This window comes from Aethalodelphis obliquidens, unplaced genomic scaffold (genome assembly GCF_003676395.1).
Source record: "Aethalodelphis obliquidens isolate GAN/ISIS:26980383/991018 unplaced genomic scaffold, ASM367639v1 scaffold46, whole genome shotgun sequence".
NCBI classification, from domain to species: Eukaryota; Metazoa; Chordata; class Mammalia; order Artiodactyla; family Delphinidae; genus Aethalodelphis; species Aethalodelphis obliquidens.
In genome coordinates this window covers 7,507,150-7,532,057 of record NW_020837990.1, presented here as the reverse complement: position 1 = coordinate 7,532,057, position 24,908 = coordinate 7,507,150, and the positions used below count along the sequence as shown (strand labels likewise).

The following is a 24,908-nucleotide window of genomic DNA, read 5'->3' as shown; positions in this document are numbered from 1 at the left end:
ACACCAAAGCAGCTCCTACGCACGCCTGTCTGGGGAAGTACGGACTTGGAGAAGAGCGAGTCACTCGGCTCAGGACACTGACTTAGTTCCTCTACGCCCTGCCGCCCCAGCATCAAGGAACCTTGGATCCAAGGTACCCACGAGGCCCCAAGCAACATCATGCACCTGTCCACCCTCACTTGAACTTCCAGGACTGCTCTGCACATCCGTTCACTAGGCCTGAGGACCTGCGTGGCTGAACCAGGATATGCCCACAAGTCCACCACCCAGAGGCCTCCTCTCCATCATCCCTGGCCTGGTGTGAGCTAGCAGCTAGCTGGTGTAGGCCAGTGGAAAGCAGCAGAGAAGCTGTCAGCACCCACCCCTTCAGGGTGACTGGCCTGCCTCCCCACCCCCAGCCCCTGCTCAGCCCGTTCCAGCCTGGCCACCAGACAATGAGGAGAAACAGGAGAGGGGCTGAGATCAGCACAGCCAGCCCCGGGCCTGGCCACCCACTCCTCCACCCCTGGCAGCACTGAGCCCCATCATCAGGCACTAATTAAATCCCCCTAATGAGGAAATAAGGATGCAGGAGCTAGCTCCACCATGGCCTCCCCGGCCCACCGCCCTCGCCTCTCCATTGGACTTATCGCTCGTCACAGGATGTTTACAATAATTTTTAATTTGTGCAATTATTAATCACTTTTCTATCTGCCTAATTTGCATAATAATTAGTCATCTCACTGTTTGGCATGCCTGTGAATGACAGTGTTTTAAATTGAATTAAGATTTTAATATTCTGTTTTCCTGCTTTCTTCCCCCTCCACACGCTAATCAAAGTCAGATTTGGCAGCCAGAGGGAGGGCGGGGAGGAGGCTGGCAGGCACTGGACTTGGCCCACTCTGTGCTCCTGAGAGCTGTCTCCCAGAGGAGGGCCTGTCTGGAGAAGGCAACGGCAACCACCCCTCACCCCAAACGCGGCACTTGAAGGGTTAACCCAGGCTTGCCTAACCAGTAGAGGTAATGAGTGAGGAGTGGGCAAAGGCACCGCAGAGGGAGGGGTCATACTGGCCCAGAGGCGCCAGAGATCAAAAAAGCACTTTCACTTTTTTTTTTTCCCCCAAACAGCCTGCTTTTTGCAAGGGGACATCAGAAAGCACATCACAGGCCAGTAATTGATCCCCGGTTACTAGTCTAGGTTAACTTTGATGGCTCGGGGTCCCCCAGGTAGAAAAGCACGCTGCAGCAGTCTAAAACCCATTGCCACTCTTCAGATGGATGGAGAAAACACATCTCTGCAGCTGAGTTTGGTCCCCCCACTCCCCTCTAGGGCCACCGCTGCTCCACAAGCCGGCAGACCCTCTGCCCAGGCTCAGTGGGGCACTTTGCAGACTGTGCCAGGGAGTGTTGGGTTTTGACTGACCAGAGGCAACAAGCAGGGGCACACTGTCCTCTGTCAGGAGGCTTTGGTGGGTTTCTTTCTCTCCTTCTTACCCTCTAGCCCCTCTCTGACCACCCCAGGAATTCAGCTCCAACCCCGCCTCCCCACCACTATCAGCTTGTTGCCATGGTAATCCCGAGGCTGCCCTGGATACCCACTGCTGCTCCAGAATTCTCTGCTTAGGCAGGCAGCGCACCCCGCAGCCTGCTAAGAACACCTCCCCTTTGCTATCGCTGCAGACAAAGGGCGAGGAGCTGGGACATGATCACCTACACATGGTCTGCAAAGTCAGACCCTGGTCTCTCCCTCCAGGTGAGTAGGGAGAGAAGACGGGGTGGGGCGGGGGGCAAACTTCACACAGCAACCGAGACCTCCCCCAGGCCAGAATAGGAGGAAGGGCCCCGTCCTACCACGGAAATCCCTTCCTCCCACAAGGAGCAGGGCCTCCCAACTCTGCCCTTAGGGGCCAAGGGAGGGAAGTCCCCTGGATGGGAAAGAGGGAAGTGGGGTATTGCTGCCAGATTTAGAGCTGGGTGAGAGGAGGGAGGGCTACCAGTTTCCAGGGGAGCCCTTCTCCTTCACAGGACTCCACGGCTGGTCTGCATTCCCCACCTGCAGGTCAGTCAGCACGGTCCGGCAGAGAAGTTCCAGGCATCCCTGGGGCCTCCTCTGGCACAGGGTATCTGTGGGCCCTCCAGTCAAGTGCTAATCCACCTAGGATGGCACCAGCCTCCGGGGCTGGTAGTACCAGGAACCACTTGCCTAGTCTTTGCCTGAAGGGGCAGGATAAAAGTTGCCAGGGTTCAGGGGAGGTGCACTCCAACCCAGGAATTACAGGGAGAAACCGGGCCTCAGGGCTTTGGGCTGTGTCCTCAACCCCAGCTAGAGGGTGCACACAGCCCCCTTAGCATGTTGTAAAGCAGGCTCTGACGAGCCAGACTTGACACTCTGCTACACTGTCACTCAGGGGACCCCAGCCCTTACCACACCCAGCTTTACCCACCACAGCCAGCTCTCTGCTTCCCCACAGCCCCTGAGCGGCCAAGGGAGCCCCGAAGACAGTGAGGCCTGCACATATAGCCAGTGCCACAGCAGCCTCTGCTGGCCACCCTCGCCTCCCACACCCGACCTCGGGATGAAAAGAAGGCAGCAGCCCCTCAGATGCAGGCCCGCTGTGAGTTCCAATCATGGACCTGGGAGAGACCTGGTTTACCCCTGCTGTCTCAGCATAATTATCAAAAGCGCACACACCATTCACTCAAAAAGTGTCCTGGTTTGGAGGATAAACTATCACAACCAAGTTCAGGGTCCCAGAGAGCCCGGGGAGAAGGTGGAAAAACTCCAAGCACGGAGACAAGCAATCTTCTCTCCACCCCCACCCAGAGTTACTCTCTTCTAGGCAACACAGGAGGAAGCTCAGAGTCCCTGCCCTGGGCCAGAGCAGACGTGTCTTGACAGTCCTGCCTGGGGAGAGGGGGAAAGTAGCTCCTTCCCACTGGAGGAAATACTAGACAGGAACCCAAAGGAACCCAAAGAAGATAGAAGAAAACTCAGCAAAAGGGTAGGAAGCCTGAGGGAGTAAAGTGCTATCTCTACATGTGTCCAGCAGGTGGCAACACAGAGCAGTCTGCATCCACCCAATCCCCGTGGCAGCAGAGAAGCCCTATCCAGCTGGTTGCCTTGTCTGGCTCTGGCACGTGGCCTCTGTCCTTCTGCAAAGCCTCTCTCTCCCCTTCACTAGACTCTACACCCGCTTTTCCCCAGCTGACTCCCTAGCCTGAACCGCAAAAATCAACAAATTAACACACTACGCGCACGCACACCCCACCCTTAACCTAAGAGAGGAAGAAGAGAATTCAGAGCCCAAACTAGGGGCTGCGGGACTCCTGGATCCCTTCGTCTCGTGCTGCTGCCTGGTTGATGCAAGGCTCTTAGGGGACCCCTTCTACCAAATGGGTAGAGATACCTGAGAACAGAGGTATAGAGACCACTGTGTTTCTTTGTGGGATGGGAATGGAGTCATAGAAATCGGGGAATTTCTATACGTTCTGTCATTTGGAGAAGTTGATGCAAATTGGCTGCAAAGTAATACATAAATGCACAGGACCTACATCAGGAACCAACAGTGGTGGCATTATGGGGACTCAGCAGTAACTACTCCACAGAGCCTTGTGAGACTAGTGGGAAGAGAAACCGACTGGTGCACAGGGGTTTTCCTGCACTGCCTTCCCACTCCTGGGCACCCCACCATCCCCCCCCACCATGAAGCACATGGCCAGACCCTGGTGGAGGCAGAGGACAGTGTGTCCTGCACTGAAGTGGCTCATGTCTGGTTGGTTGGCCCTTGGGCCTCAGTCCCACACCTCCACCATTTCCCCTCCAGCCTAAGACTCTCCCAGCATGTAGCTGAGGCCAAACTGGGATTTTTATCCCCCTTTTCCCCATGCAGGAGAGGATTATTGTGAAAAGAAAAAATAAGAATCACAAAATCCTTACAAAGATTTCAAAAAATGCCCTACCTCCACTTGCACATCGCTTGCTGAGTTCTGGAAGTTCACATTTGCCTGGGTCTCACCTGCAATGGAACCTCAACCTAGCATTTAGTTGAATTCAGCAAATACTTACCGTGTCTCCTACAGGGCAGGCTTCGTGTTGGATGCTGGAGACTGTGGTCTCCGCCTTTAGTAAGCTCTAAGTCAGGCCAGGGGAGCAAAACCACATTCACTGTAATATAAAGAGATTTATACTACAGTCAGGTATGAACAAGTATTATGGGAGCGAGCCCAAAGAGGAGGCATTTCATTCTGCCAATCTGCCTGTAGCGAGGAAGCCAGGGAAAACCCCACAAAGGAAATGACATCTGAGTTGGGCCCTGAAGGTTCTGCTAGGGGAAGGAGGAACAGGGCAGAAGCAGCAGCTTGGAAAAGCAGAGAGGCCTGAACCAGTGGCATCTGACTAAGGGGAGTGAGAAGTCCAGAGAGTCCACAGGGAAGGGGCCCACAGGTCAGGGCGCAAGGGACCTTGACAGAACGCTGAGGATACTGGACACAACCTGCAGGCAAGGGTTTCGTCCTGTCGGCCTCCCACGTGGCCCTGGAGGACGTTCCTGTCCTCGGTCTCACTGGGATAATCATGCTTCCCACACCCTGTCCCCACAAAAGCCACGGACTCTCTGTCACTGGGCCTGGGTTAGCTGGCAGAACCATTCCATGAATATCTGACAGGATGTCCATGTGCTAATTAGGCATTTACCTCATGCTGCAGACATGACAATCAGTTAGCCCAGCCCAGAGCACCTACTGTGGTCCGTTCTTACCCAGAGCAACCCCTCAAGACTCATTCATTCATTCATTTGGACAGAGAGCATAGGCTTTGGTAGCTCTGTGGTCTTTAGCCTTAGTTTCCTCATCTGCGAAATGGAAATATTAGCGTCAAATTTATTGGGTTTTTATGAGATTAATGTATAGAGAGGCCTGGCCCATAGTAGCCTAAATAAATGAAAGCTATTATTAGTTCTGAGGTGTAACACCTCGGCCTACAAGCTGGAGATTTGAAAGTGAATAAGAGACCTGAATAAGAAAATAATAATCAGAAAATGAGTAAGAGTCCTGGCCATAGGAGCTTACAACCCACAAAACAGTATGCTGAATGTTGGGTACAAAGTACCATGGAAACTCAGAGAAAGGCTGAATAAGCGAGCAGACTCTACCCTGGAAGAAGTAGAACGAGTCTGCATTCTGAGTTCCGAAGCAGAACTGGGAAGACAGGCCCTTCCAGTCCCTGCCCCATAACCTGGGGATCCCCCAGCACCTCGGGTGGTTGCTTGAGTTTGCCTTTGTCAACACTTTCTCTTTAGTCCACATCAAAAGACTCCCCAAAAGACTCAGAAGTTAACTCCTCTCCAGCATGAGGCCATGTTGGCTGGGCTAGTCTGAGCGTCAGGAGAAGAAATGGGCCCCAATAACCCTCATTCCAGCCTCCTCTCCTGCACCAAGCAAAACCAGGACAAGGACCACCATCCTACCACTTTGCATGCTGAGAAAGCGTAGCAGAACAAGAAAGTGGGATTTCTCTTGGAGACTGAAGGTAATCACATTGAGTGCAAACACCAACGGCATACGTGGAGATGGGGGCAACATGGCCCCATCCCCTCTCTCATAATATGTGTAAAGGAGCTGTGGGAACTGCTGACAGTAGTGAGCTCAGTGGTAATCAATGGTGGGATGTGGTCACCGTGAAAGCTAATTCGGTCTTAAACACACTGATTGCAATGCAACACTGATGACATTGATTATCAAATAACATTGATTACAATATAACCCGATCTACATGGAGGGAAGTGACAGTCCTACTGTACTCTGATCAGAATATCCTGAGCCTCAGGACTCACACCAGCTGCTGTACTTTAAAACAGACGGCAACAAACTGGAGTGAGTTCAGAGAAGAAAATATGGGACTCAAAATCATCCATTATAAGGATGGTCGAAGGAACTGGAAAAGAGTCAGATAGGCCCAGCAGCTTTCTTCTAATGTCAACATAACTGTGACATTACTTCCTAATCACACAGGAGGTGCCACATTAAGGGGAAAGAGTCTTACTGTCAGCCACTCCAGCACGATGAATCCCAGAGATTGTTCCCTGGGTCCCTGCCTCACGTTCGTGTGGTACAGCCCAACCCACACAGTGCCTGCAGGACGACAGTGTTCAGGAATAGTTCCTCTAACCCATTCGGTTTCCCCTGATCTTTATTTATGACTCTGGGACCCACCTTGAGACCACCCTTCAAGGTTAACTTGAACAGGTCTCCAGACCCCTTCAGCTGACCCCCTTGATCCTCTCCTACAGTCCTTCATCCTTTTCCTCCCACCTCTTCCTCTCCTGTCAGCCTCTAGCTGGGCTGTCATGCTTGGTTCTGCTGCTGGATTGGGTGTGGAGGGGAGGGAAGAGGCCCTATGTGAAGCATCTATAAATACAATTAAACTATGTATGAAGATTAATTTCCTACTACCTGATTATGCACAGATCGACTTGCTTCCTTTCTTATACAAGTTTCAATACATAGCTCTCCTCCTATTACCTTAACCTTATGGCTCCTGGGAGGGAAGCAGGTAGGGCATGGGAAGAAAAATGTGTCCCAACACATCTAAAGTGTTGTCAGGTAGAGAAGGGTTATTAGTCTGTTTTTGTAAGCCCCAAGATGAATAACTCAAATGGTGAAGCCACAGGAAGTACAACTGAAAGGAGCTGGAGTTGCCCAAGAATGGAATACATTCTGTCCCAGGAGGTGGTGAGAGGACACAAAGTGTTTAAACATGGGTGTGAGTGGCTCTTCCCAGAAATACAATTTGCCTTTGAACTCCAGTACTGGAGTGGGTGTGAGGATTAGATTTCTTTATGACACTTTCTAACTCTGATTCTAGGATTAAGATAATTAGCACTGCATCTCCATGGGACCAGAAGTTGGGACAGCAGTTGAGCTAATAAGTTGATGGAAAATACTTTTAAATTAATTGGTGTGGGGAAAGTGTAGTGTAGAGAAGTCCTTTAAGGTATCTTCCAACTCTGAGATTCCTATTTTGTGATTACAGGTTGTGAAAGAGTGTCAGCCACTGGCAAATCTATACAGCTGACAAGACGCCAGTCAGCCTTCTGTCTCAAGACGACAGCTGGCGTGTGGGTGTATGTGTGCACGCGCACACTGGGTGGAGATGGGGGCGGGAAAGGACAGGCATCGGAAGGCCAGAGCTTGGGCTCACACACACACAGCGGAGATCCAGAGCTGGACTTGAGGCTGGCGGCAGACACAAGGCCTGAGCAGGCCCATGCCCACCCCCTCCCGAGCTGCAGCCGCAGCGTCTGTTGTTAGGGACACAGCGGCCTCTGCCTCCTCTAAGTCACAGCACTCTAAGCCATCAGAGCTCAGAACCAACACCAATATGCCAAAGCACAGGCACTCAGGAGCGGGGGACAGAGGACAGGGCCGGGCAGAGAAGCTAGTGCCAACGTGGCCCAGAAAGCCAATGTGCCGAAGTGCCCACCTGCAGCCCCTCTGCGGGCTCTGTGACTGTGGATGAGTATCCAGTCACCCCTCTCCCACGACTGCCACCCACTCCCCTACCTGTCCTCAAAGGTCCTGCTCTCTGCTCTGTCCTCCAATGCAGGGCTGACAAGAAGAGGACACAGGACACTTCCTGTCTTGGGTACTACTCTGGCTCAGGGCTCACCCGGACCTCGATGGTTCGCAGGCAGTCCTCCCACAGAGTTCTCATTACCCGCTCCCCACTGTAACTGCAGCCTCTCAGTATCAACCAGAGGTTAAATGGCCCTTTGGCAGCCCCTTTCTCCATCCTAAGGACACCACATACCCTACCCTGCCTTGTCCATCTTACACTGGCCGGTCAAAAATGTTCATTATTCACCAGTCAAAAAGGTGCTTCTAAAAGGGCAGCAGCACCCCCTCTCCCAATCTGCCACCCTTGAAACTCAAATGCTGTGTCTGCGTGGCCAATGCAGAGACCACCTTCCTCTCTCTCTGAGGAACTGGAGGGGCTTCCACAGGTCCCGAGGGGTGTATCCTTCCTCGCAGCTTCAGAAGTAGGGAGGGAACAAAATCCATGACTCTAATCCTCCTGCGCTCCTAGACTACTCTTTCCTCTGCCCCTTAGGAAACACAGACACCACAGCAAACGCGCCAAGCCCTGGAGCAGGGTAGCCGCCTATCTGGAGCTCCGCCCACCTTTCAGTGAGTCCACCACTACCCATCCTCCTTGTAAGCCACCCCTCCGCCAGCCAGCACTACTCTCAAAGCCAAAAAATACCCCAAAAACAAAAAGAGAGCTGAAATACTCATTGAGAAGAACTGCTTTTGAAATGCCATATGGCCTTACCTACAGAGAAAGCCCCCCCACCAGTTCTTACTGATCCAACCACAAATAAACTAAATCTGGGTCCTGTCTGGACATACCATCAGCAGCAGTGGCCCACTTCTCCCCTTAGTCGGGTAATGGGTGAGGGAAGGCTGCCTGGAGGTAGATGGGGAAGAATCACTGGACTAGGCCAATCACGACTCCTCCCCCTGCTCTAGACACCCCCTCTCCTGGGGACAGAAGACCCCATCCACTTCAATACCCTTCTTCAAATGGCACAGCCCTCAATCCCACCCAGCAAGAGATGCTGGCTCACCAAACCCAGCCAAGGAAAAGCCATCCTGCTGTTCAGGTAAAGTCAAGAGTGCGGTAAGAGTGGAGTCAACAGGGGCACATGCCACTGATGCAGCAGGCACCACTCGAAATATCTTAATAATACCATTTTAAGAGAAGATACTGATATTTTATTAAGCACCTACTGCATGCCAGGCACTATGCTACTTTATTTCAAATCCTCTCAAATAAGGAAATTATGGCTCAGATAATTTTTTTTTTTTTTTTTTTTTTTTTTTGTGGTATGCCGGCCTCTCACTGTTGTGGCCTCTCCCACTGCAGAGCACAGGCTCCGGACGCGCAGGCTCAGCGGCCACGGCTCACGGGCCCAGCCGCTCCACAGCATGTGGGATCTTCCTGGACTGGGGCACGAACCCATGTCCCCTGCATCGCCAGGCGGCCTCTCAACCATTGCGCCACCAGGGAAGCCCATGGCTTAGAGAATTTAAGTAACTTGCTAGATGGTAGCACCTGCCTAGTTTGTTGACCTCTCTAGGAGGCTGGTTCCCACCAATTTCCACTATTGATGAGGGGAAGATACGAAGGACCCCTCTGAACAAAGAGGTGGAAGTGAACTTCCCGTGATGGGCAAGCAGCAGTAGGGGATTGCTTTGCAGGAGTCAGAAGCCCAGGAGGAAATAGCCCCAGGAGATGGTAAATACTGCCTGAAGCCCCTTCCCAAGGCTCCACTCCAGACACAACATCTAGGCTACTTCGGCCAGCCCAGCAAGTCTCCATGGATTCACTTCAGTACAACCTATGAAGAATGTTACAAGCCCTGAATTTACCATGGAGAGAAACCCTCCCATTCAGGTGAGACTTAGCCTGGAGGGGTGCAGGGTAATAGGGAATAGAGGAGTGGCACTCTGCACAAAGCAGAAACTGACCCCTCTGTTCCCAACCTACCCAATTCCCCCTACCCAAGGGCACTCCCGTCCCCGAGGCGGATCCCAGGCTTGGGAACCACCAACCCAGGAGAATACAATAAGCAGCAAGTACCCCAGCCCTCTCCCTTCAAGAGCCTTGCAGGCAATATTTGGCTCCATGGTTAGCCAGGACCCCTCTGGGAGGGCACCATACCCACTACCCCAACCCAGCCTATGTTTCTCCTTCCTGTTTGGGCTGGACAAGCAGGCAGCCCTGCAGTCCAGGCTTTCAAAGCTCAGGTGATCCAAAAGGGGCTGGAAGGCCACTCTGGGATTCCACACTAATGACTCTCTATTTCTGGTCTTGGGGAGACAACTCTGAAGGTCAGAGGTGTAGAGGAGGCAATGCGGATATATTTGGGATCTGCTATTCCCATTATTAAAGGCTCAGTCAAGTTGAGCCGGCTGTGCAGGAGGTCCAGCCTGCTGGGGTCCAGATTCCCACCTTTAATCTCATGCCTCTCCCACACAGAGGACACCCTCTGCACACTTTCTCACTCCCCTTAGGTGACTACTACATGACCATCACTCATCAGATTTCCTTCCAGAACCCTCCTCTTGGTCAGTCGATGTTCCCAGTTCACATTCAGGGCAGAAAAATTGCACTAATAATGCATCCAGTCTACATGGAGTATATCAACCAGTATCAGAGTGACTTCCAAGCCCCAGGATGGAATCAAGTCCTCAAACTTGACCGAGACAAGAGCAGCCAGGGGATCAAGAGAGTAACCAGAACTGTGGGCAACCTACTGTAAGTTTGCTGTAGGGGGAAGGGCCAGAGGAGGGCTCTACTTCCCAAGACAAAGGTAATAACTTCAGACTGTCTTCTGTCCAACTGAGAGACAAAGCTGGAGAAGGCAACAGAGCAAAGGACTAATTGTTTGACAATCTTGGATCTCTATCTAGTTCAGACTAACTTAGTCCTCTCATCTCACATACGTTTTGAGCAAGGACAAACTGCATGCTGTTCATAACGGGGCGGGGGGGCGGGGGTCAGCTCTTGCCCTACGCATCCTGGGAGACGTGAACTCTAACTGCAAGCCAGGAGGTAGAGTAGCCAGGCTTATCCAGTACCCATGAAACTATAGAGAATCAGACAACCCACTTGCCCAACCTTGTCTTAGCTTCTCCCCTATTAAAGCCTGCTTCCTTGGGGCTTGGAATGGCCCTCTACATACCTCTAACTCATCCGTGAACATTAGAAGGCCCAGCTCCAACCCAAAGTCAGTAATATGTGCACAATGTTACACAAGTGTTACAGAAACAGCCATCCTATTCCAAGGTGGTAGATGAAAAGATAATCTTCACCCCGAAGTGACCAGGAACACTAACCTAGCAATGAAACGGTTCCTCTCCCTGCCCCCTCAGCAAACACACGTCCAAGCTCCTGTTTCCCAAGACCACATTTTCTAATGTAGCCTCAAGCTGCCTAACAGGGTGATTTAGAAAGTGTCTCCATTGCCCTATCCTTCGGCTGCAGGTGTCACATCCTCTCTGCCGGGTCTTAGTATGATAACCGGGGAGTGTGAAAAGAAACGGAGATAAAATAAATTAAATTTTTGTTTTCAGAGAAGAAATAAATTTTCATTTGAAATTACCTGAAAATACACTGTACAGTTTAGGCAGGCACACAAATGACAGGCAAAGAAAGCATGCAGAGGCCCGGTGCCCTTCTATTTGGCATCCCTGGACTGGTTCATAGATATGGATTCTGACCTATAGAAATACTTTTACCCCACGCAGCAACTACAACCAGACCGTGTGGAAGGTCACCGCTCCTGGCTGGCAGACCACTACGCATCAACATCAGAAGCTGAGCTGGCCGAAGCAGGAGATGCCTTCCTGCGTGGGAAGAGTGCTGCCAAGTCTAATAGAGACACAGTGACCAGGGTGAAGTGCCTGAGCTCTCTGCCAAAGGGGGTCACGTAAAGATCCCAGCTACCCCTCATCCCAAGAGGGGGTGCAGAGAACAAGAAAAAGAGTTTACCCGGCCAGGATACCCCAACGCCACTTTTCTTGGGAAATCCAGAAATTTGGCCCTCCCAAATCTGCAGCCACTTACAGACTCTGATCTCTCCCTGACCACAGAGGTGAGGTATGTATGCAGTTAACACATGCTTGACACGTGGTAAGTACTTAACAAAAGATAGCCATTAAAATCATCAGCATTATTTTATTATCATTATTTCCCCAGACATGCATTCCTCTCTTCCCAGATATCTTATCTGCTACCTCCCCAATCCCTGGAAGAAAGGGTCAAGGCTAAGTACCCCTCTAGTACATTCAGGGTCTTCACAGCCAAGCTCCAAGCTGAAACTGCCAGCAAGCAATTCTTCCAGGACTGTGGAACTCAGCCCCGAGTATGCCGTGGAGACCCTCATCACAGAGGCTATGAGAAGGCCCTGGTAAGTACTCCTTCCTGTGGGTAGGACACCACCCCCTGGACTCTCCCTTCGCCTCTTACCTGGCTATTAGGGTGAGGATGGATGGGGGGAGAACTGCAGAGAGAGGAGTGTGATGTTTAAATCCTGGCTCTTTTCTCTTGCACAGAGCGATTCTGAGCAAGTTACCCTCTCTTGCCAAAAGAAAAAGAAAACAGGCCCTGCTTACTAAGCACTAGACATTGTTTTACCCGTGACTCCTTGTAATTCCTGAGCTGACAGAGGGTGCTGAACGTAACACGCAGGAAGAGGAAGACTGATTCCTTTTTCAGCTGACTGCTCTCTGCCCCCTCCCAAGGGTAGGGGTTCGCAGGCACCAAATGAGAATCAAACTACCACCAGGACCTCCTACATGCCCTTGTTTTCTGAAAGGGTGAACCTGTGTAAGCCCAAGGTCAACAGCATCGAGTGTGAGGCAAACACACTTTCTCTACTGAGCAGAGGAAAATATTCAGGTACAAAGGAGAGAATGAGTCATTACCAGATACAGTAATGTTGTCTGCATATGGCAAAAAAGGCCAGCGTCCTGGGGGAATCATGACTCGGCTGCAGCATGGCCCTATAATCTCTCTACCTACTTTTACAGGCCAGTCCAGCTGCCTGAAAGCCAGTTCCAGAAGTATTTATGCCAAAAACAGGACTCAAAACTAAAAATAAAAACGAAACCGGAAGAAAGAAACTGCCCAAATAACCTTTGCAAAAATGCGCAGTTCAGGACACACATTTCTTACCAAACTCAAACTTAAAACTCAGGCCTCAAGATAGCTACCTCACAGCCTCGACTCCGCCTTCTCACTGGGATTCCCCAGGCACACCCTGACCCTAGTCCAGCTCTTTGACTAGGGTGAGTAACCTCTTTAGAAAGGAACGACGCTCTCTGTGTCCTAGGTCAATGTGTTCCAAGATACCTGAGGAAAAAAGAGATCAGAGTATTGCCCTCTTGCTAATGAACCAATGGCAAAGCATTAAGACTTCTCAAATCAGTAAAATCAATTAATTACATTCTATTTGAGCTACAGCGTCTGCTCACTGCTGTTTTTTGCCCTTTATATTTTTTGAGATATAATTCACATACCATAAAATGTTCTCTTTTAAAGTGTACAATTCAGTAGTTTTTAGTAGTGCTCACTGCTCCTTAAGTCTAAACTTCAGGCTGAAGAAGGCATAGGAAAGGAAGAAGAACAAGAGGATCTGAATATGATTTAAAAATTAAAAAAAAAAAAGTCTTCCATGGAGAGAAAGGTTTCCAAAGCCCAAGTAAGGGAGATTCTGGTCAAAACCTAAATACTACGTTTCTCTCTTGAAAATCTTTACCATATTGAAAATAGGATTATATTTCTGGATCTAAGGTAGGGATAAGAAGTGGAAGAATATGCAACTGAATTTAGCCACCTATATCTTTGAAAGATTCTAGGTCTTATTATTTTGGAAAATGTGCATGGACCCAGTGCCCTGCTTCCCCAGTCCAGAAAAGATGTATCACACTGCCCTCTAGTAGCCAGCCTAGGAAATGACAGTCAGCTTCCAGCTGAACAGGCTTGGAGGTCTCTGCCCTAAAGGTGTGCTGTGCTCATACATGAAAAGGCAGAGAAATCAGAGGTAGGAGGAATTTATAAATTTTCACCAATGCCCACTAAACACAAAGCTTGCCCAGAATAGAATCTATCTGCTTCCCCTCCACCTCAGTCTCTGCTTGAATACAGGTGATAAATTCTTTTGTTAAGAAAAAAATTGGTGGTTTAAGATTTTCAAAGTATCTGAGCCTCTTAGTCCATTCAGGCTGCTATAACAAAAATACCATAGACAGGATGGCTTAAATAACAAATATTTATTTCTTATAGTTCTAGAAGCTAGGAAGTCCAAGATCAAGGTACCAACAGACTTGGTGTCTGGTGAGGGCCAGCTTCCTGGTTCACAGACAGCCAGCTTCTGGCTGTGCTCTCACATGACCAAAAAAGCAAGAGATCTCTCTGGGGTCTCTTTTATAAGGGCACTAATCCCATTCATGAGGGCTCTACCTGCATGACCTAATCCCCTCCCAAAGGCCCCACCTCCTAATACCATCAACTTGGGAGCTAGTATTTCAACAAATAAATTTTGAGGGGATACAACGTTCAGTCCATAACAGCCTCTTAAGGCGAGTTCTTCCTAAGAAACAGTGTAGGGCCCCACAAAAATGAAGTTAAAACCTGAACCCATGTGGAAATAAAAGCCAGCTGTGTACAACAGATGTGACAATAGACTAGAAGTTTAACATGCTCACCGCCACTCACAGGAAAGGGACTGGCTTTAACATAACTTACGAAAGTATAAACTCAAAAGTAGTAACTTAGAGTAGGATCCAGTGTCCAGAGCCTATATTCCTTGGGGACTTTTTTAAAAATAAGCTTTTTATTTTGGAAAAATTTTAGACTTACAGAAAGTTGTAAAGACAATACAGAGAGTCTCATTACTCTTCACCCAAATTTCTTGACTGTTAACTCACCTAACTACGTTCATTTTTCAAAATTGAGAGATTAACAATCGCATAATTCTATGAACTAAATTCCAGACTTTATTTGGATTTTACCAGTTTCACCACAACGTTCTAACCTTGGGCCTTTTAAAAAAATGTTTGGGACTTCCCTGATGATTCACTGGTTAAGACTCCACGCTTCCAATGCAGGGGGCCCGGGTGCGATCCCTAGTCAGGAAACTCGATCACACATGCCGCAACTAAGAGTTCGCATGCCACAACTAAGGAGCTGGCAAGCTGCAACTAAGACCCGGCACAACCAAATAAATAAATAAAATATTTTTTTAAAAAATGTTTACAGCAAGGCACCAAAGGACCATACAGGCACTGCAGAGCCCAGGAGAACACTGGGTTCTAGTCCCAACTCTGCCACATGTTAACTATAGAACCTTCAAGTTTATTTTGAGCTGTTTCCTCTCTAAAACTACCTTCCTCTCACAAATGCTGAGTCTAGACACAATTTAAGTTTACCCTTCATCTCTCTGCCTAAGCTCTCCTCTGACAGCCACTGACCAATTAGGAAAGAGATATTCCTAACTTGGTAGTGACTTCAGCTGAGACTCTCCAGGTAGAGAATGGAGTCCCTCTGGGATTTTCCACAAAATCCACAAAAGTCTCAAATGCGGGACGGGAGCGGGCGGGCAGACAGCCTTTCTTCAGGATTGCAGCAGAGAGGATCTCTGTCTCAACAACATCCACTTTTCCCCTCTTCCTGGGTGTGCATCACATTTCTCAAGTTCCTTTGCATTAAGGGGCAGCCATGCAACTAAGTTCTAGCTAACAGAATGTGAATGGCTGTGTGCCACTTCTAGAGCTGGCCCACAATATCTATCAAGCAACCCTCCAAGCTCTGCTCAGCTCACCAAAATGGCAATACCCAAAGCAACCCTGGCAGCCATGTTAATGTTGGCATCAGCCTGGTCCCTAAATGACTGCATGGAGTAGAGAATCCCCCTCCCTCTCACCCAATCTGAAACTACCCTGGACATGAGTGAGGAGGGAGGAAAAAAACTTCTATTGTGGTAAGCCAGTCCATTTGGAGAATGTCATAGCACTTTAGCCTACCCCAACTAATACAGGTACTAAATGTCAATTCCATTAGAGCAAGACCTTGCCTCTGGATGTGTGCTTAGAGCCCCAGGCACAAAGAACTGAGTGGATCACATGCCTGAGGTCAGGACACACTATCTCACTCATCCATGCAAGGCCCCTCTTTTGTTTCCCTTTCCCTCCTTCATTCCGCATTCTAGTCCCATTCTGTTCCCTCCCAAGGACACTATTCTAGTAAGTTAAGGTGTAAATTCTCCTTAAAAAATATTTTCTGTGTTCAATTTACTTAGCTAATTTTTGCTATAAATTTCATTATTCCTTATTTTCCTCACCTGGAGTCTATCATGTCCTAACAGCTTGCATCTGACTTTTTTCTAATATTCCATCATATACATATACCACATTTTACTTATCAATTCCTTTAGAAACAGGCTTCTAAGCTGTTTTCAGATTCTCGCTACCCAAGATACATAAAGATAAATATCCATATACGTAACTCCTTGTGGATCTGTGCAAGTTTCTCTGAAGGATAAAGCCAGGAGTGGAAACTGCTTTGAGGTAGGGTATGTACAAACTTAATACATCAGTTACCTATTGCTGCATAACAAATTACTTAAAAACTCAGCAGCTTAAAACAATAACACCCACAGAATGAAAGGAAATACTTGCAAATCATATATCTAATAAGAGACTTGTTACCAGAATATATAAAGAATTCTACATAACAGTGTGTATGTGTGTATGTGTATGACAAATAACCCAACTGAAAAGTGAGCAGGGCTTCCCTGGTGGCACAGTGGTTAAGAGTCCACCTGCCGATGCAGGGGACATGGGTTCGTGCCCCGGTCCAGGAAGATCCCACATGCCGCGAAGCAGCTGGGCCCGTGAGCCGTGGCCACTGAGCCTGCGCGTCCAGAGCCTGTGCTCCGCAACGGGAGAGGCCACAACAGTGAGAGCCGCGCGTACCGCAAAAAAAAAAAAAAAAAAAATGAGCAAAGGATTTGAATAAACATTTCTCCAAAGAAGATAAATAAAGATATTCAACAACATTAGGCATTAGATAAATGCAAATCAAAACCACAATGACATACCACTTCACACTACTAGGAGAGCCATAATCAAGAAGACAGATAATAACAAGTATTAGCGGGAGTTTCCTGGTGGTCCAGTGGTTAGGACTCAGCGCTTTCACTGCCGTGGCCCGGGTTCAATCCCTGGTCGAGGAACTAAGATCCCACAAGCTGCGTGGCATGGCCAAAAACAACAACAAAAACAAGTATCAGCAAGGATGTGGAGAAACTGGAACTCTCATACACTGCTTTGGAAGTTTGGTAGTTCCTCAAAAAGCAAAACATGGAGTTAACCATATGAGTCAGCAATTCTACTCAAAGAAAAATGAAAACATAAGTCCATACAAAAACTTGTACATGAATGTTCATAGCAGCATTAGTCACAATAGCCAAAAAGTGGAAACAACTCAAATATCAACAGATGCATGGATAGATAAAATGTGGTATATCCATACAAGGGAATATTATTCAGCCATTAAAGGGAATGTGGTACTGATACATACTACAACACGGATGAACCTTGAAAACACTACGCTAAGTGAAAAGAGCTAGATACAAAAAGCCATGTATTGTATGATAGTCCCATTCACATATTATATGAAATGTCTAGAACAGGCAAATCTACAGCAACAGAAGGATTAGTAGTTGCCTAGGGCTAGGGGAGCCAGGGCCAAGTGAAGAGTGGCTGCTGATGGATACAAAACTCCCTGTATCCAAAATATTTTTAAATGAATTGTGGTGAAGGTTATACAACTCTGTGATATGCTAAAAACTACTTAAACACGTTAAATGGGTAAACAGTATAGTATGTGAATTATATCTCAAGCTGTTAAAAAATAATAAACACCTCCTCTTATCTCAATTTCTTTGTGTCAAGAATTTGGAGCTGCGTGATTCTGGCTCAGGATCTCTCGTGAGGTTGCAGCCATGTTGTTGATCAGGGCTGCACACATCTAAAGGCTTGAATGGAGCTAAAAGGATCCACTTCCAAGGTAGCTCACTCACAGGGCTGATAAATTGGTGTGTCTACTGGTGAGAGGCCTCAGTCCCTCTCCGCATGGGCCTCTCCAGAGGACCACTTGAGTGTCCTCATGACATAGTAGCGGGCTTCTTCCACAGCAAGTAATTCAAGAGAATACAAGGAAGATGCTTCAATGTCTCTTATGACTCAGCCTCAGAAGTCACACATTTCCAGTACATCCTACCGGTTACACAGGTCAGCCCTATTCACTGTAGGAGGGGACTACACGAGGGCTTAAATACCAGGAGTCAGGGATCATTGGGGCCACACTGGAAGCTGGCTATCAACACTTGATATTACGAAGACAATGATAACAACAGCTAATAATTTTGTGACATGTACTATGTGCCTGGCACTGTTCTAGGCTCACAATAAACCTGTGAGGTGGGTAATATTATCTCCATTTCAAAGATGAAGAAACTAAAACACAGAGAAGTTAAGTGGCTTATCAAGGTCACATAGTAAAAGACATACCTGAGATTCAAACTCAGACAATATTCTCTCAAAAATTCTGCAATACTACATCCCAGATATTACTTATTTTCAATTAAGTTTTGCCCATTTGTTCTCCAGAATGGATGCACCAGTTGAAACTTCCCATGAGTTTTCATTCCCCATGAGAATTCAGTCTCTTCCTTATTTTTGCTAATAGATACAAAGTAGAAACTCATTAATGTTTTGATCTCTATTTCTCTAATTACTAGTAGTAATATACTTATTACCCATTCTGGTTTTCCCTTTAGATTTTACATATTCATATTCTTTGCCTATTTTTATTTTGTGTTTTGTATTTCTTTCCTATTTGTAGTAGTTCCTTCTACATTCAATCTCTTATAAATGTATTCCTTTATCAGTTTTAGACATTGGAAATATTTTCTCCTAATCTATACCCATTTTTAACTTTGATTATGGGGTGCTTTGTTGACTAGAAGTCTTTAATTATGATGTAGGCAAAGCTATCAAACCTTACGGATTGTGATTTGGAGATCTAATTTAACGAATTTATCCTCACCCCAAGGTCACAAAGACATTCCCCATTTTTTCTAATTGGCTGTAGCATTTTACCTTTCATTTAGGTAAAATCACTTTGGGATTTGTCTTTGCCTTATGTGGTTTAAGGCAGGGATCCAACCTTATTTGTGTCCATATAATAAGCCAATCTTCCGAGCACCATTATCTATCTCTTCCCCACTAATTTGTGACACTACCTTTACCAGACACCATGTCTCCAAACTGCCATGTCTATTCCTAAGTCTAGTTTAGCAATAATTCTTATTTTCTAAGAGGAAGGAGCTATCACTGTGAAAGTTTGTACTCATCCTGCTTCCTAGATGAATGAGAAATCCAGCTATCACCCTCCAAGATCCCTGGGGGTTCAGTATTAGCTTGTATTCTTCCCCAAAACAGAATATCCGTTTAAGAAAATTATTTTAAAAAAATAAATGTGTGTTTATTAAAAAGGGAAAACCCTAACCAAGAACAAACCCTGGGACACAGAGAAATCAACGCTTCCTCTGAAAGCCAGCAATAGGCAGTGTCGGCACACCTGAGAAGTACAGGTCCTTCAGTCCAAACATTACGTCTCAAATATTCTTCTGTAGTCAAAACTGGCATCCAACAAGTCGCTGGTCTGTGTGGGCCCTGATTATGAGCACAGATGACTGTTGCAGCTGGACGTCTGTCCACCCAGTGTCCACCACCACAACCCACAGCCACCCCCACTGCCTCAGAAAAGTTACATATCCTCAACACTCCACTTGTAGGCAAGTTCCTCCACCGCCTTCTTGCTGGCAAGCCTGGCAAAGCGCTTCTGTTCAAATCCATTGGATCTGCAATCAAGAAATACTCATCAGCCAGAATCCTGAACTGAACATTGATTTTTGAAAAAAGAGTTCACAATCTAATGAGCAAAAAGGAAAGTAAAGGCAATCATGTGAAAATATTTAAGACATAAGCAACAGAATCAGAAAGACAGAATAATCCACCCTCTTATTAGTCCATGTTCAGTTCTTTCTCAAACTCTTTTGACAACTGTTTCAAACATTTACCGCTCTCTAAAGGCCCAACTCACTCTCAGCTGATGTCTACGTATTATACTTTATCCATTCATTACACAATTAGTGAATTCTTATTATATACTAGGCACTGTGTCATGAAAATGAGTGTAACACAGCACCTATCCTGATAAACTCACAGACTAGTGGAGGAGATTGACATTTAAGCAAATAATTAAAACAAAAAGCATAGATTATGATAGAAATATGCATTGGGTATCATGGAAGCAGAGTGGGGATCTTACTCAACTTGGGAGGGGGATGGACAAGAATGGTCAGCAAAGCCTTCGTGAAGGGGGCCCCCACGCTAAGTCTGAAAAGAAAGAGTTAACCAGAGGGCCAGAAGGGTCAGAAGGGCATTTCAGCATAGAGCATAGCACGAGCAACAAAACGGCACAAAAGTAAGAAACAGCATGGCACATGCAGGGAACCAAAGGCAAACTGGTATGGCTGGAGCCTCAAATATGAAAAGAGAGTAGCACGAGACAAAGTTAGAAAGGTAGGTAGAGGGCAAATCATAATGAGCTCTGTAAGCCATAGTATAAAGCTTAGATTTCACCTAGTAAGGATAAATTAATTTTTTTTAATTTTTATTGGAGTACAGTTGATTTACAATGTTGTGTTAGTTTCAGGTGTACAGCAAAGTGAATCAGTTATACATATACATATCCACTTTTTTTTTTACATTCTTTTCCCATGTAGGCCATTACAGAGTATTGAGTAGAGTTTCTTGTGAACGATAAATTTAAAGTGGGAGCATAAACTGCATTTCAAAGAGATCACTCTGGAGGAGACTGAAGGCAGGAAAGTTACTGCAATGGTCCATGCAACAGATGATGAAAGTAATGATAAAGAAGAGGGACAGAAAGAGAGAAAACATAGTAGGACTTAGTGATTGATTAGTTATATAAGGGCAAACGAGGAAGAGGTAAGTTCGACTCATGGGTTAATAATTTTAGTGACTAGATGAATAAGGCTGCCATTAACCAGGACAGAACACAAGAGTAGGAGCACGCTTAGAGTAGAGAAAGCTGATGAGTTCAGTTTTGAATATGTTTGCATTTAAGATGCCTCAAGTACATATCAACAGAGAAATCCAATGCACAGCCAGATACTCCAGACTGAGGTGCAAATACAGATTTGGGAATCATGTACATACAGCTGGTAAGTGAAGGTGTACTAGACTAGATTCAGCCAAGAGAGCACATGGAGTGAGAACAGCTAAGGGTTACAGATGGAGCCCTGAGAAACATTTAAGCAGGGGCACAGAGGAACAGAAGTTCATAAAGGTGGCCGAGATGAAATGATAAGAGAAAATAACCAGAAGTAGGGTGTCATGGAAGTCACTACAGGGGTGAATTTCAAGGAGTGGCCCTCAACTCCCTTCTAATACCATGTACTTCGTCTTCTTATATAAACTTCTTGAAAGAGTCTTTATTCACTGTCTACTTCCTTATTTTTCATTCACTCCTTGACACATTAGAACCTGGCTTTTGTTTCACTATGCTATGGAGTTAACGCTCTCTCAAGTCATTACTGATCTTCCTTATTGCCAAACCCAGTGCTTTCTCCCTCTCACCTAATCAGTCACTAGGTCCTGCCATCTTATCACTTAACCAATTTCCCACTTCCTCCTCTCTCCATTCGTACTACCACCGTCATGGTTCAGACCTCCATCATCTTTAGCCTAATCTACTGCAACAACCTTGTATCTTGTCTCTCTACTTCCAAATGTGTGCCTTGCAAATGCTTCGTACGACTGCTACAATGCATCACCTATCTAGAATGTAGAGCTACTGTTAATCCATCAGTGGCTCCCCTCTGCCTCTAAGGTAAACACCAAGCTCCTCAGAAATGTTTCCAAGTCCTTCAGTGACCAGGCCCCTGCTTACCTTTCCAGCCCATCTCACACAACTCCATTTAACACTTACTGCTATCCAACATCAAACTGCTTATAACAGGCCCCCACCCCACCAAACACTAGGATGTTCCATATCCTTATGACCTTGCAATACAGGATGCTCTTCCTTAAATATCTTTCCTTTCCTTCTTATCTTGGTTAATGACATCCCTTAAGACTTAGCTCATGTATCACCTCCTCTAGGAAGCATGCATTCCCTGACCAGTCTCCCAAGGCTGACTCTAACTACTCTTCCTTTGTGCTCCCAAGGCACCTTGAAAATCCTCTATAGTAATACTTAGCAAGTAGCACTGAAATTATTTACTTGTCTGTCTTCTCCTCTAGATAGAAAGTGAGTTGCTGTGCTCAAGGACCGTCTCTCACTAATTGTGAGACCCTGGCACCTAGTACATAGCTGCTTAAAATTATAATACATATGCTAAGTGCTACTGAACTGATTGGGATGACAGGCTTCCCTCTTTCCTAAGGCCTTCCCTAAGGGATCAGTTGGGTGAGTAGTGAAAGGGTGAGGAAGAAGGGAATCTTATTATGAATGGCACCATCTCCAACCTTAGAAGCATGCATGGTGTTCTAGAGCACAAGGAAACCGCTGCTTCTTGTCTTGGGGAATAAGTACTTAAGAGAATCAACACTAATATGATCAAACAGACAAAAGGTCCTATGAATAACAAACCAAACCCTAAACAGAATCAAAGAAACAAACTGCAAGAGAACACACAGTGGAAAGAGATTTAGACCAAAGAATCAGGTGCCCAAGGTCTAATTCCAGCTTTATCAGGTGAGCTGAAAGACTATAAGTTGTTAAATTTATCGGGGCCTCCATTTCTCTTTTAAATAATGTAAGTTAGTTTAATTGACCTTATGGGTTTTTCTAACTGTAACATACTATAGATCTGTTTTAGAAATATTCACTTGCCAAAAACAGACAAAAGCAGAAAAGGCAATGAAAGAATAAATAATCAGAAAGAAAGCAAGGATGAGAAAGGGAACTAAAAGGAAAAATCTAGGAGAAAAGAAGAATGAGAAGTGTAGGAAAACTACTGGGAGAGATGGAGACAAATTATACCAGTTAAAAACCAGGTCAGGGAGAGTTCTGTTTTGGGTCCAGAAATTTGAAAAAAAAAAATAGAAAAAAGAAAAAAAAATGAACTCAGTGTAGCAGGAGTATCTTTATGGTTGTGGCTATAAAAAGATCTACTTCTGGCTATACAGCAAATTAGTATTCTGAAAAACCCTCCTGTTACCAAAAAGCCGATATACAGTGTGCTGCAAACGAAAGCAGGAAAGGAGCCTGAAACCACAGCCACCCTGAGGATACCTGCCAGTATCAGGAGCTAGAGCTCTGGATTTAGATGGCAGCTTAAAGGACAGAAGATAATGCCTTAGGCCCATATAAAGCAGAGTGGTAGATTCCAGACATGGCAGAGAACCCGTGCAAACTAACCTACACTCAGAAAACAATTATAAAATCTGGACAAAATATAAAGATACAAGTATCTGAAAGTATTTGAAGGCATGAGAGAGTGACCAAAAGCAGACAAAACTTGGGTGGGAGTCTGGGTGTCAGAAGAGATTTGTGAGGCTTTTTGTCAGAGGGCACTTCCCAAACTGCACAGCTCATGGAGGCAGAAAGCCACAGGCTTACTGGCTTAAGGTGTCAGTGCAGAGTGAGCAGAGCAGCTGGAAAATCAGGCAAGAAATACTGAAAGGGAGGGAGCTTCAAAAGGGATGAACTCCAAAATCTACATACAAACTGCACCCAAATCTTTGGCTAACTGCTAAACTGTGCTTGTGCAGGGGAAACCCCCTTGGGCCCCATGAAAAACCAGCAGCTAGAAACTGAAAGAACTGAGCAGAAATTTTAGCTGCTGCCCACTGCAAAGAAGTTAGAGTTTGGAATTAAAATACAGTCAAGTTAACTGTCTGCTGGAATAAAAATCAACACACTTCAAGGACTTCCCTGGTGGCGCAGTGGTTAAGAATCTACCTGCCGATGCAAGGGACACAGGTTTCGAGCCCTGGTCTGGGAAGATCCCACATGCCATGGAGCAACTGAGCCCATGTGCCACAACTACTGAGCCTGCGCTCTAGAGCCCACAAGCCACAAGTACTGAGCCCGTGTGCCACTACTGAAGCCCGCGCGCCTAGAGTCCGTGCTCCACAACGAGAGAAGCCACCACAATGAGAAGCCCGCGCACCACAATGAAGAGTAGCCCCACTCACTGCAACTAGAGAAAGCCCATGCGAGGCAACGAAGACCCAATGCAGCCCAAAACAAATTAAATAAATAATTAAAATAAATTAATAAACAAAATTAAAAATAAGATGGTTACACCATCTTATTAAAAAAATCAACACACTTCAAAGGAATATAAAAGAATTCAAAGTCTCTGCAATGTACCATTCATAATGTCCAGTATAACATTTTTAAGTGACCAGACATGTAAAGAAACAGTAAAATGTGATGAAACTCAAGAAAAAACTATGAATAGAAACCAATCTTGAGATAACCCAAATGTTGCAATGAGCAGACAGGAATTCAAAGCACCAATTATAAATATTCTCAAGGGAAAAAAAATGACGCATAATGAATGAATAGGTAGGAAATCTCAGCAGAGAAATATGTCAAATGGAAATTCTAGAGTTGAAAAATATAATAAACTAGCTGAGGGACTTCACTGATGGCACAGTGGTGCCCGCCAATGCAGGGGACACGGGTTCGAGCCCTGGTCCGGGAGGATCCCACGTGCCACAGAGCAACCAAGCCCATGTGCCATAACTACTGAGCTTGCACTCTAGAACCCGTGAGCCACAACTGCTGAGCCCACATGCCACAACTACTGAAGCCCACGTGCCTAGAGCCTGTGTTCTGCTACAAGAGGAACCACTGCAATGAGAAGCCCATGCACTGCAATAAAGAGTAGCCCCTGCTCACCACAACTAGAGAAAGCCCACGTGCAGCAAAGAAGACCCAACGCAGCTAAAAATAACTAATAAATATATTTAAACTAGCTGAAACAAAAAATTCAGTGTATGAGCCTAATAGGCTAGAGATGGCAGAAGAGTCAATGAACTTGAAATCAGATCAAAAGAAATTATCCCACCTTAAGAATAGAGAGAAAAATAATGATAGAAAAATGCACAGGACTTCAGAGATCTGTGGGATAATATCAAGTAGTGGAAATAGTGTAATTGGAGAAGGAAAAGTGGTTTGAAAAAAAGGAATTGAACAAAAAACAGCCAAATACCTCCTAAATGTGAGAAACATGAACTCATAAATCCAAAAAGCT

General features: G+C 46.3%; 1 protein-coding gene and 1 long non-coding RNA gene across 3 annotated transcripts in view; both read right to left on the bottom strand.

The window, feature by feature from the left end:
- Positions 1-14,675, bottom strand: part of LOC113607135 (uncharacterized) — an 80,582-nt gene extending 65,907 nt beyond the window's left edge. Inside the window, exons 1-2 of the long non-coding RNA XR_003427825.1 lie at positions 12,757-14,675; positions 4,046-4,144 (exon numbers count right to left, since the gene is read on the bottom strand). This is a non-coding gene — a long non-coding RNA (uncharacterized LOC113607135). The remainder of the gene's footprint in view (positions 1-4,045; positions 4,145-12,756) is intronic.
- Positions 14,676-19,071: 4,396 nt separating this feature from the next.
- Positions 19,072-24,908, bottom strand: part of BUD13 (BUD13 spliceosome associated protein) — a 34,018-nt gene continuing 28,181 nt past the window's right edge. For both annotated transcript variants that reach the window (XM_027082244.1, XM_027082243.1), the window contains one exon: positions 19,072-19,472. In XM_027082244.1, the coding sequence (XP_026938045.1) occupies positions 19,379-19,472 (94 nt within the window). In that variant the 3' untranslated portion in view covers positions 19,072-19,378. The remainder of the gene's footprint in view (positions 19,473-24,908) is intronic.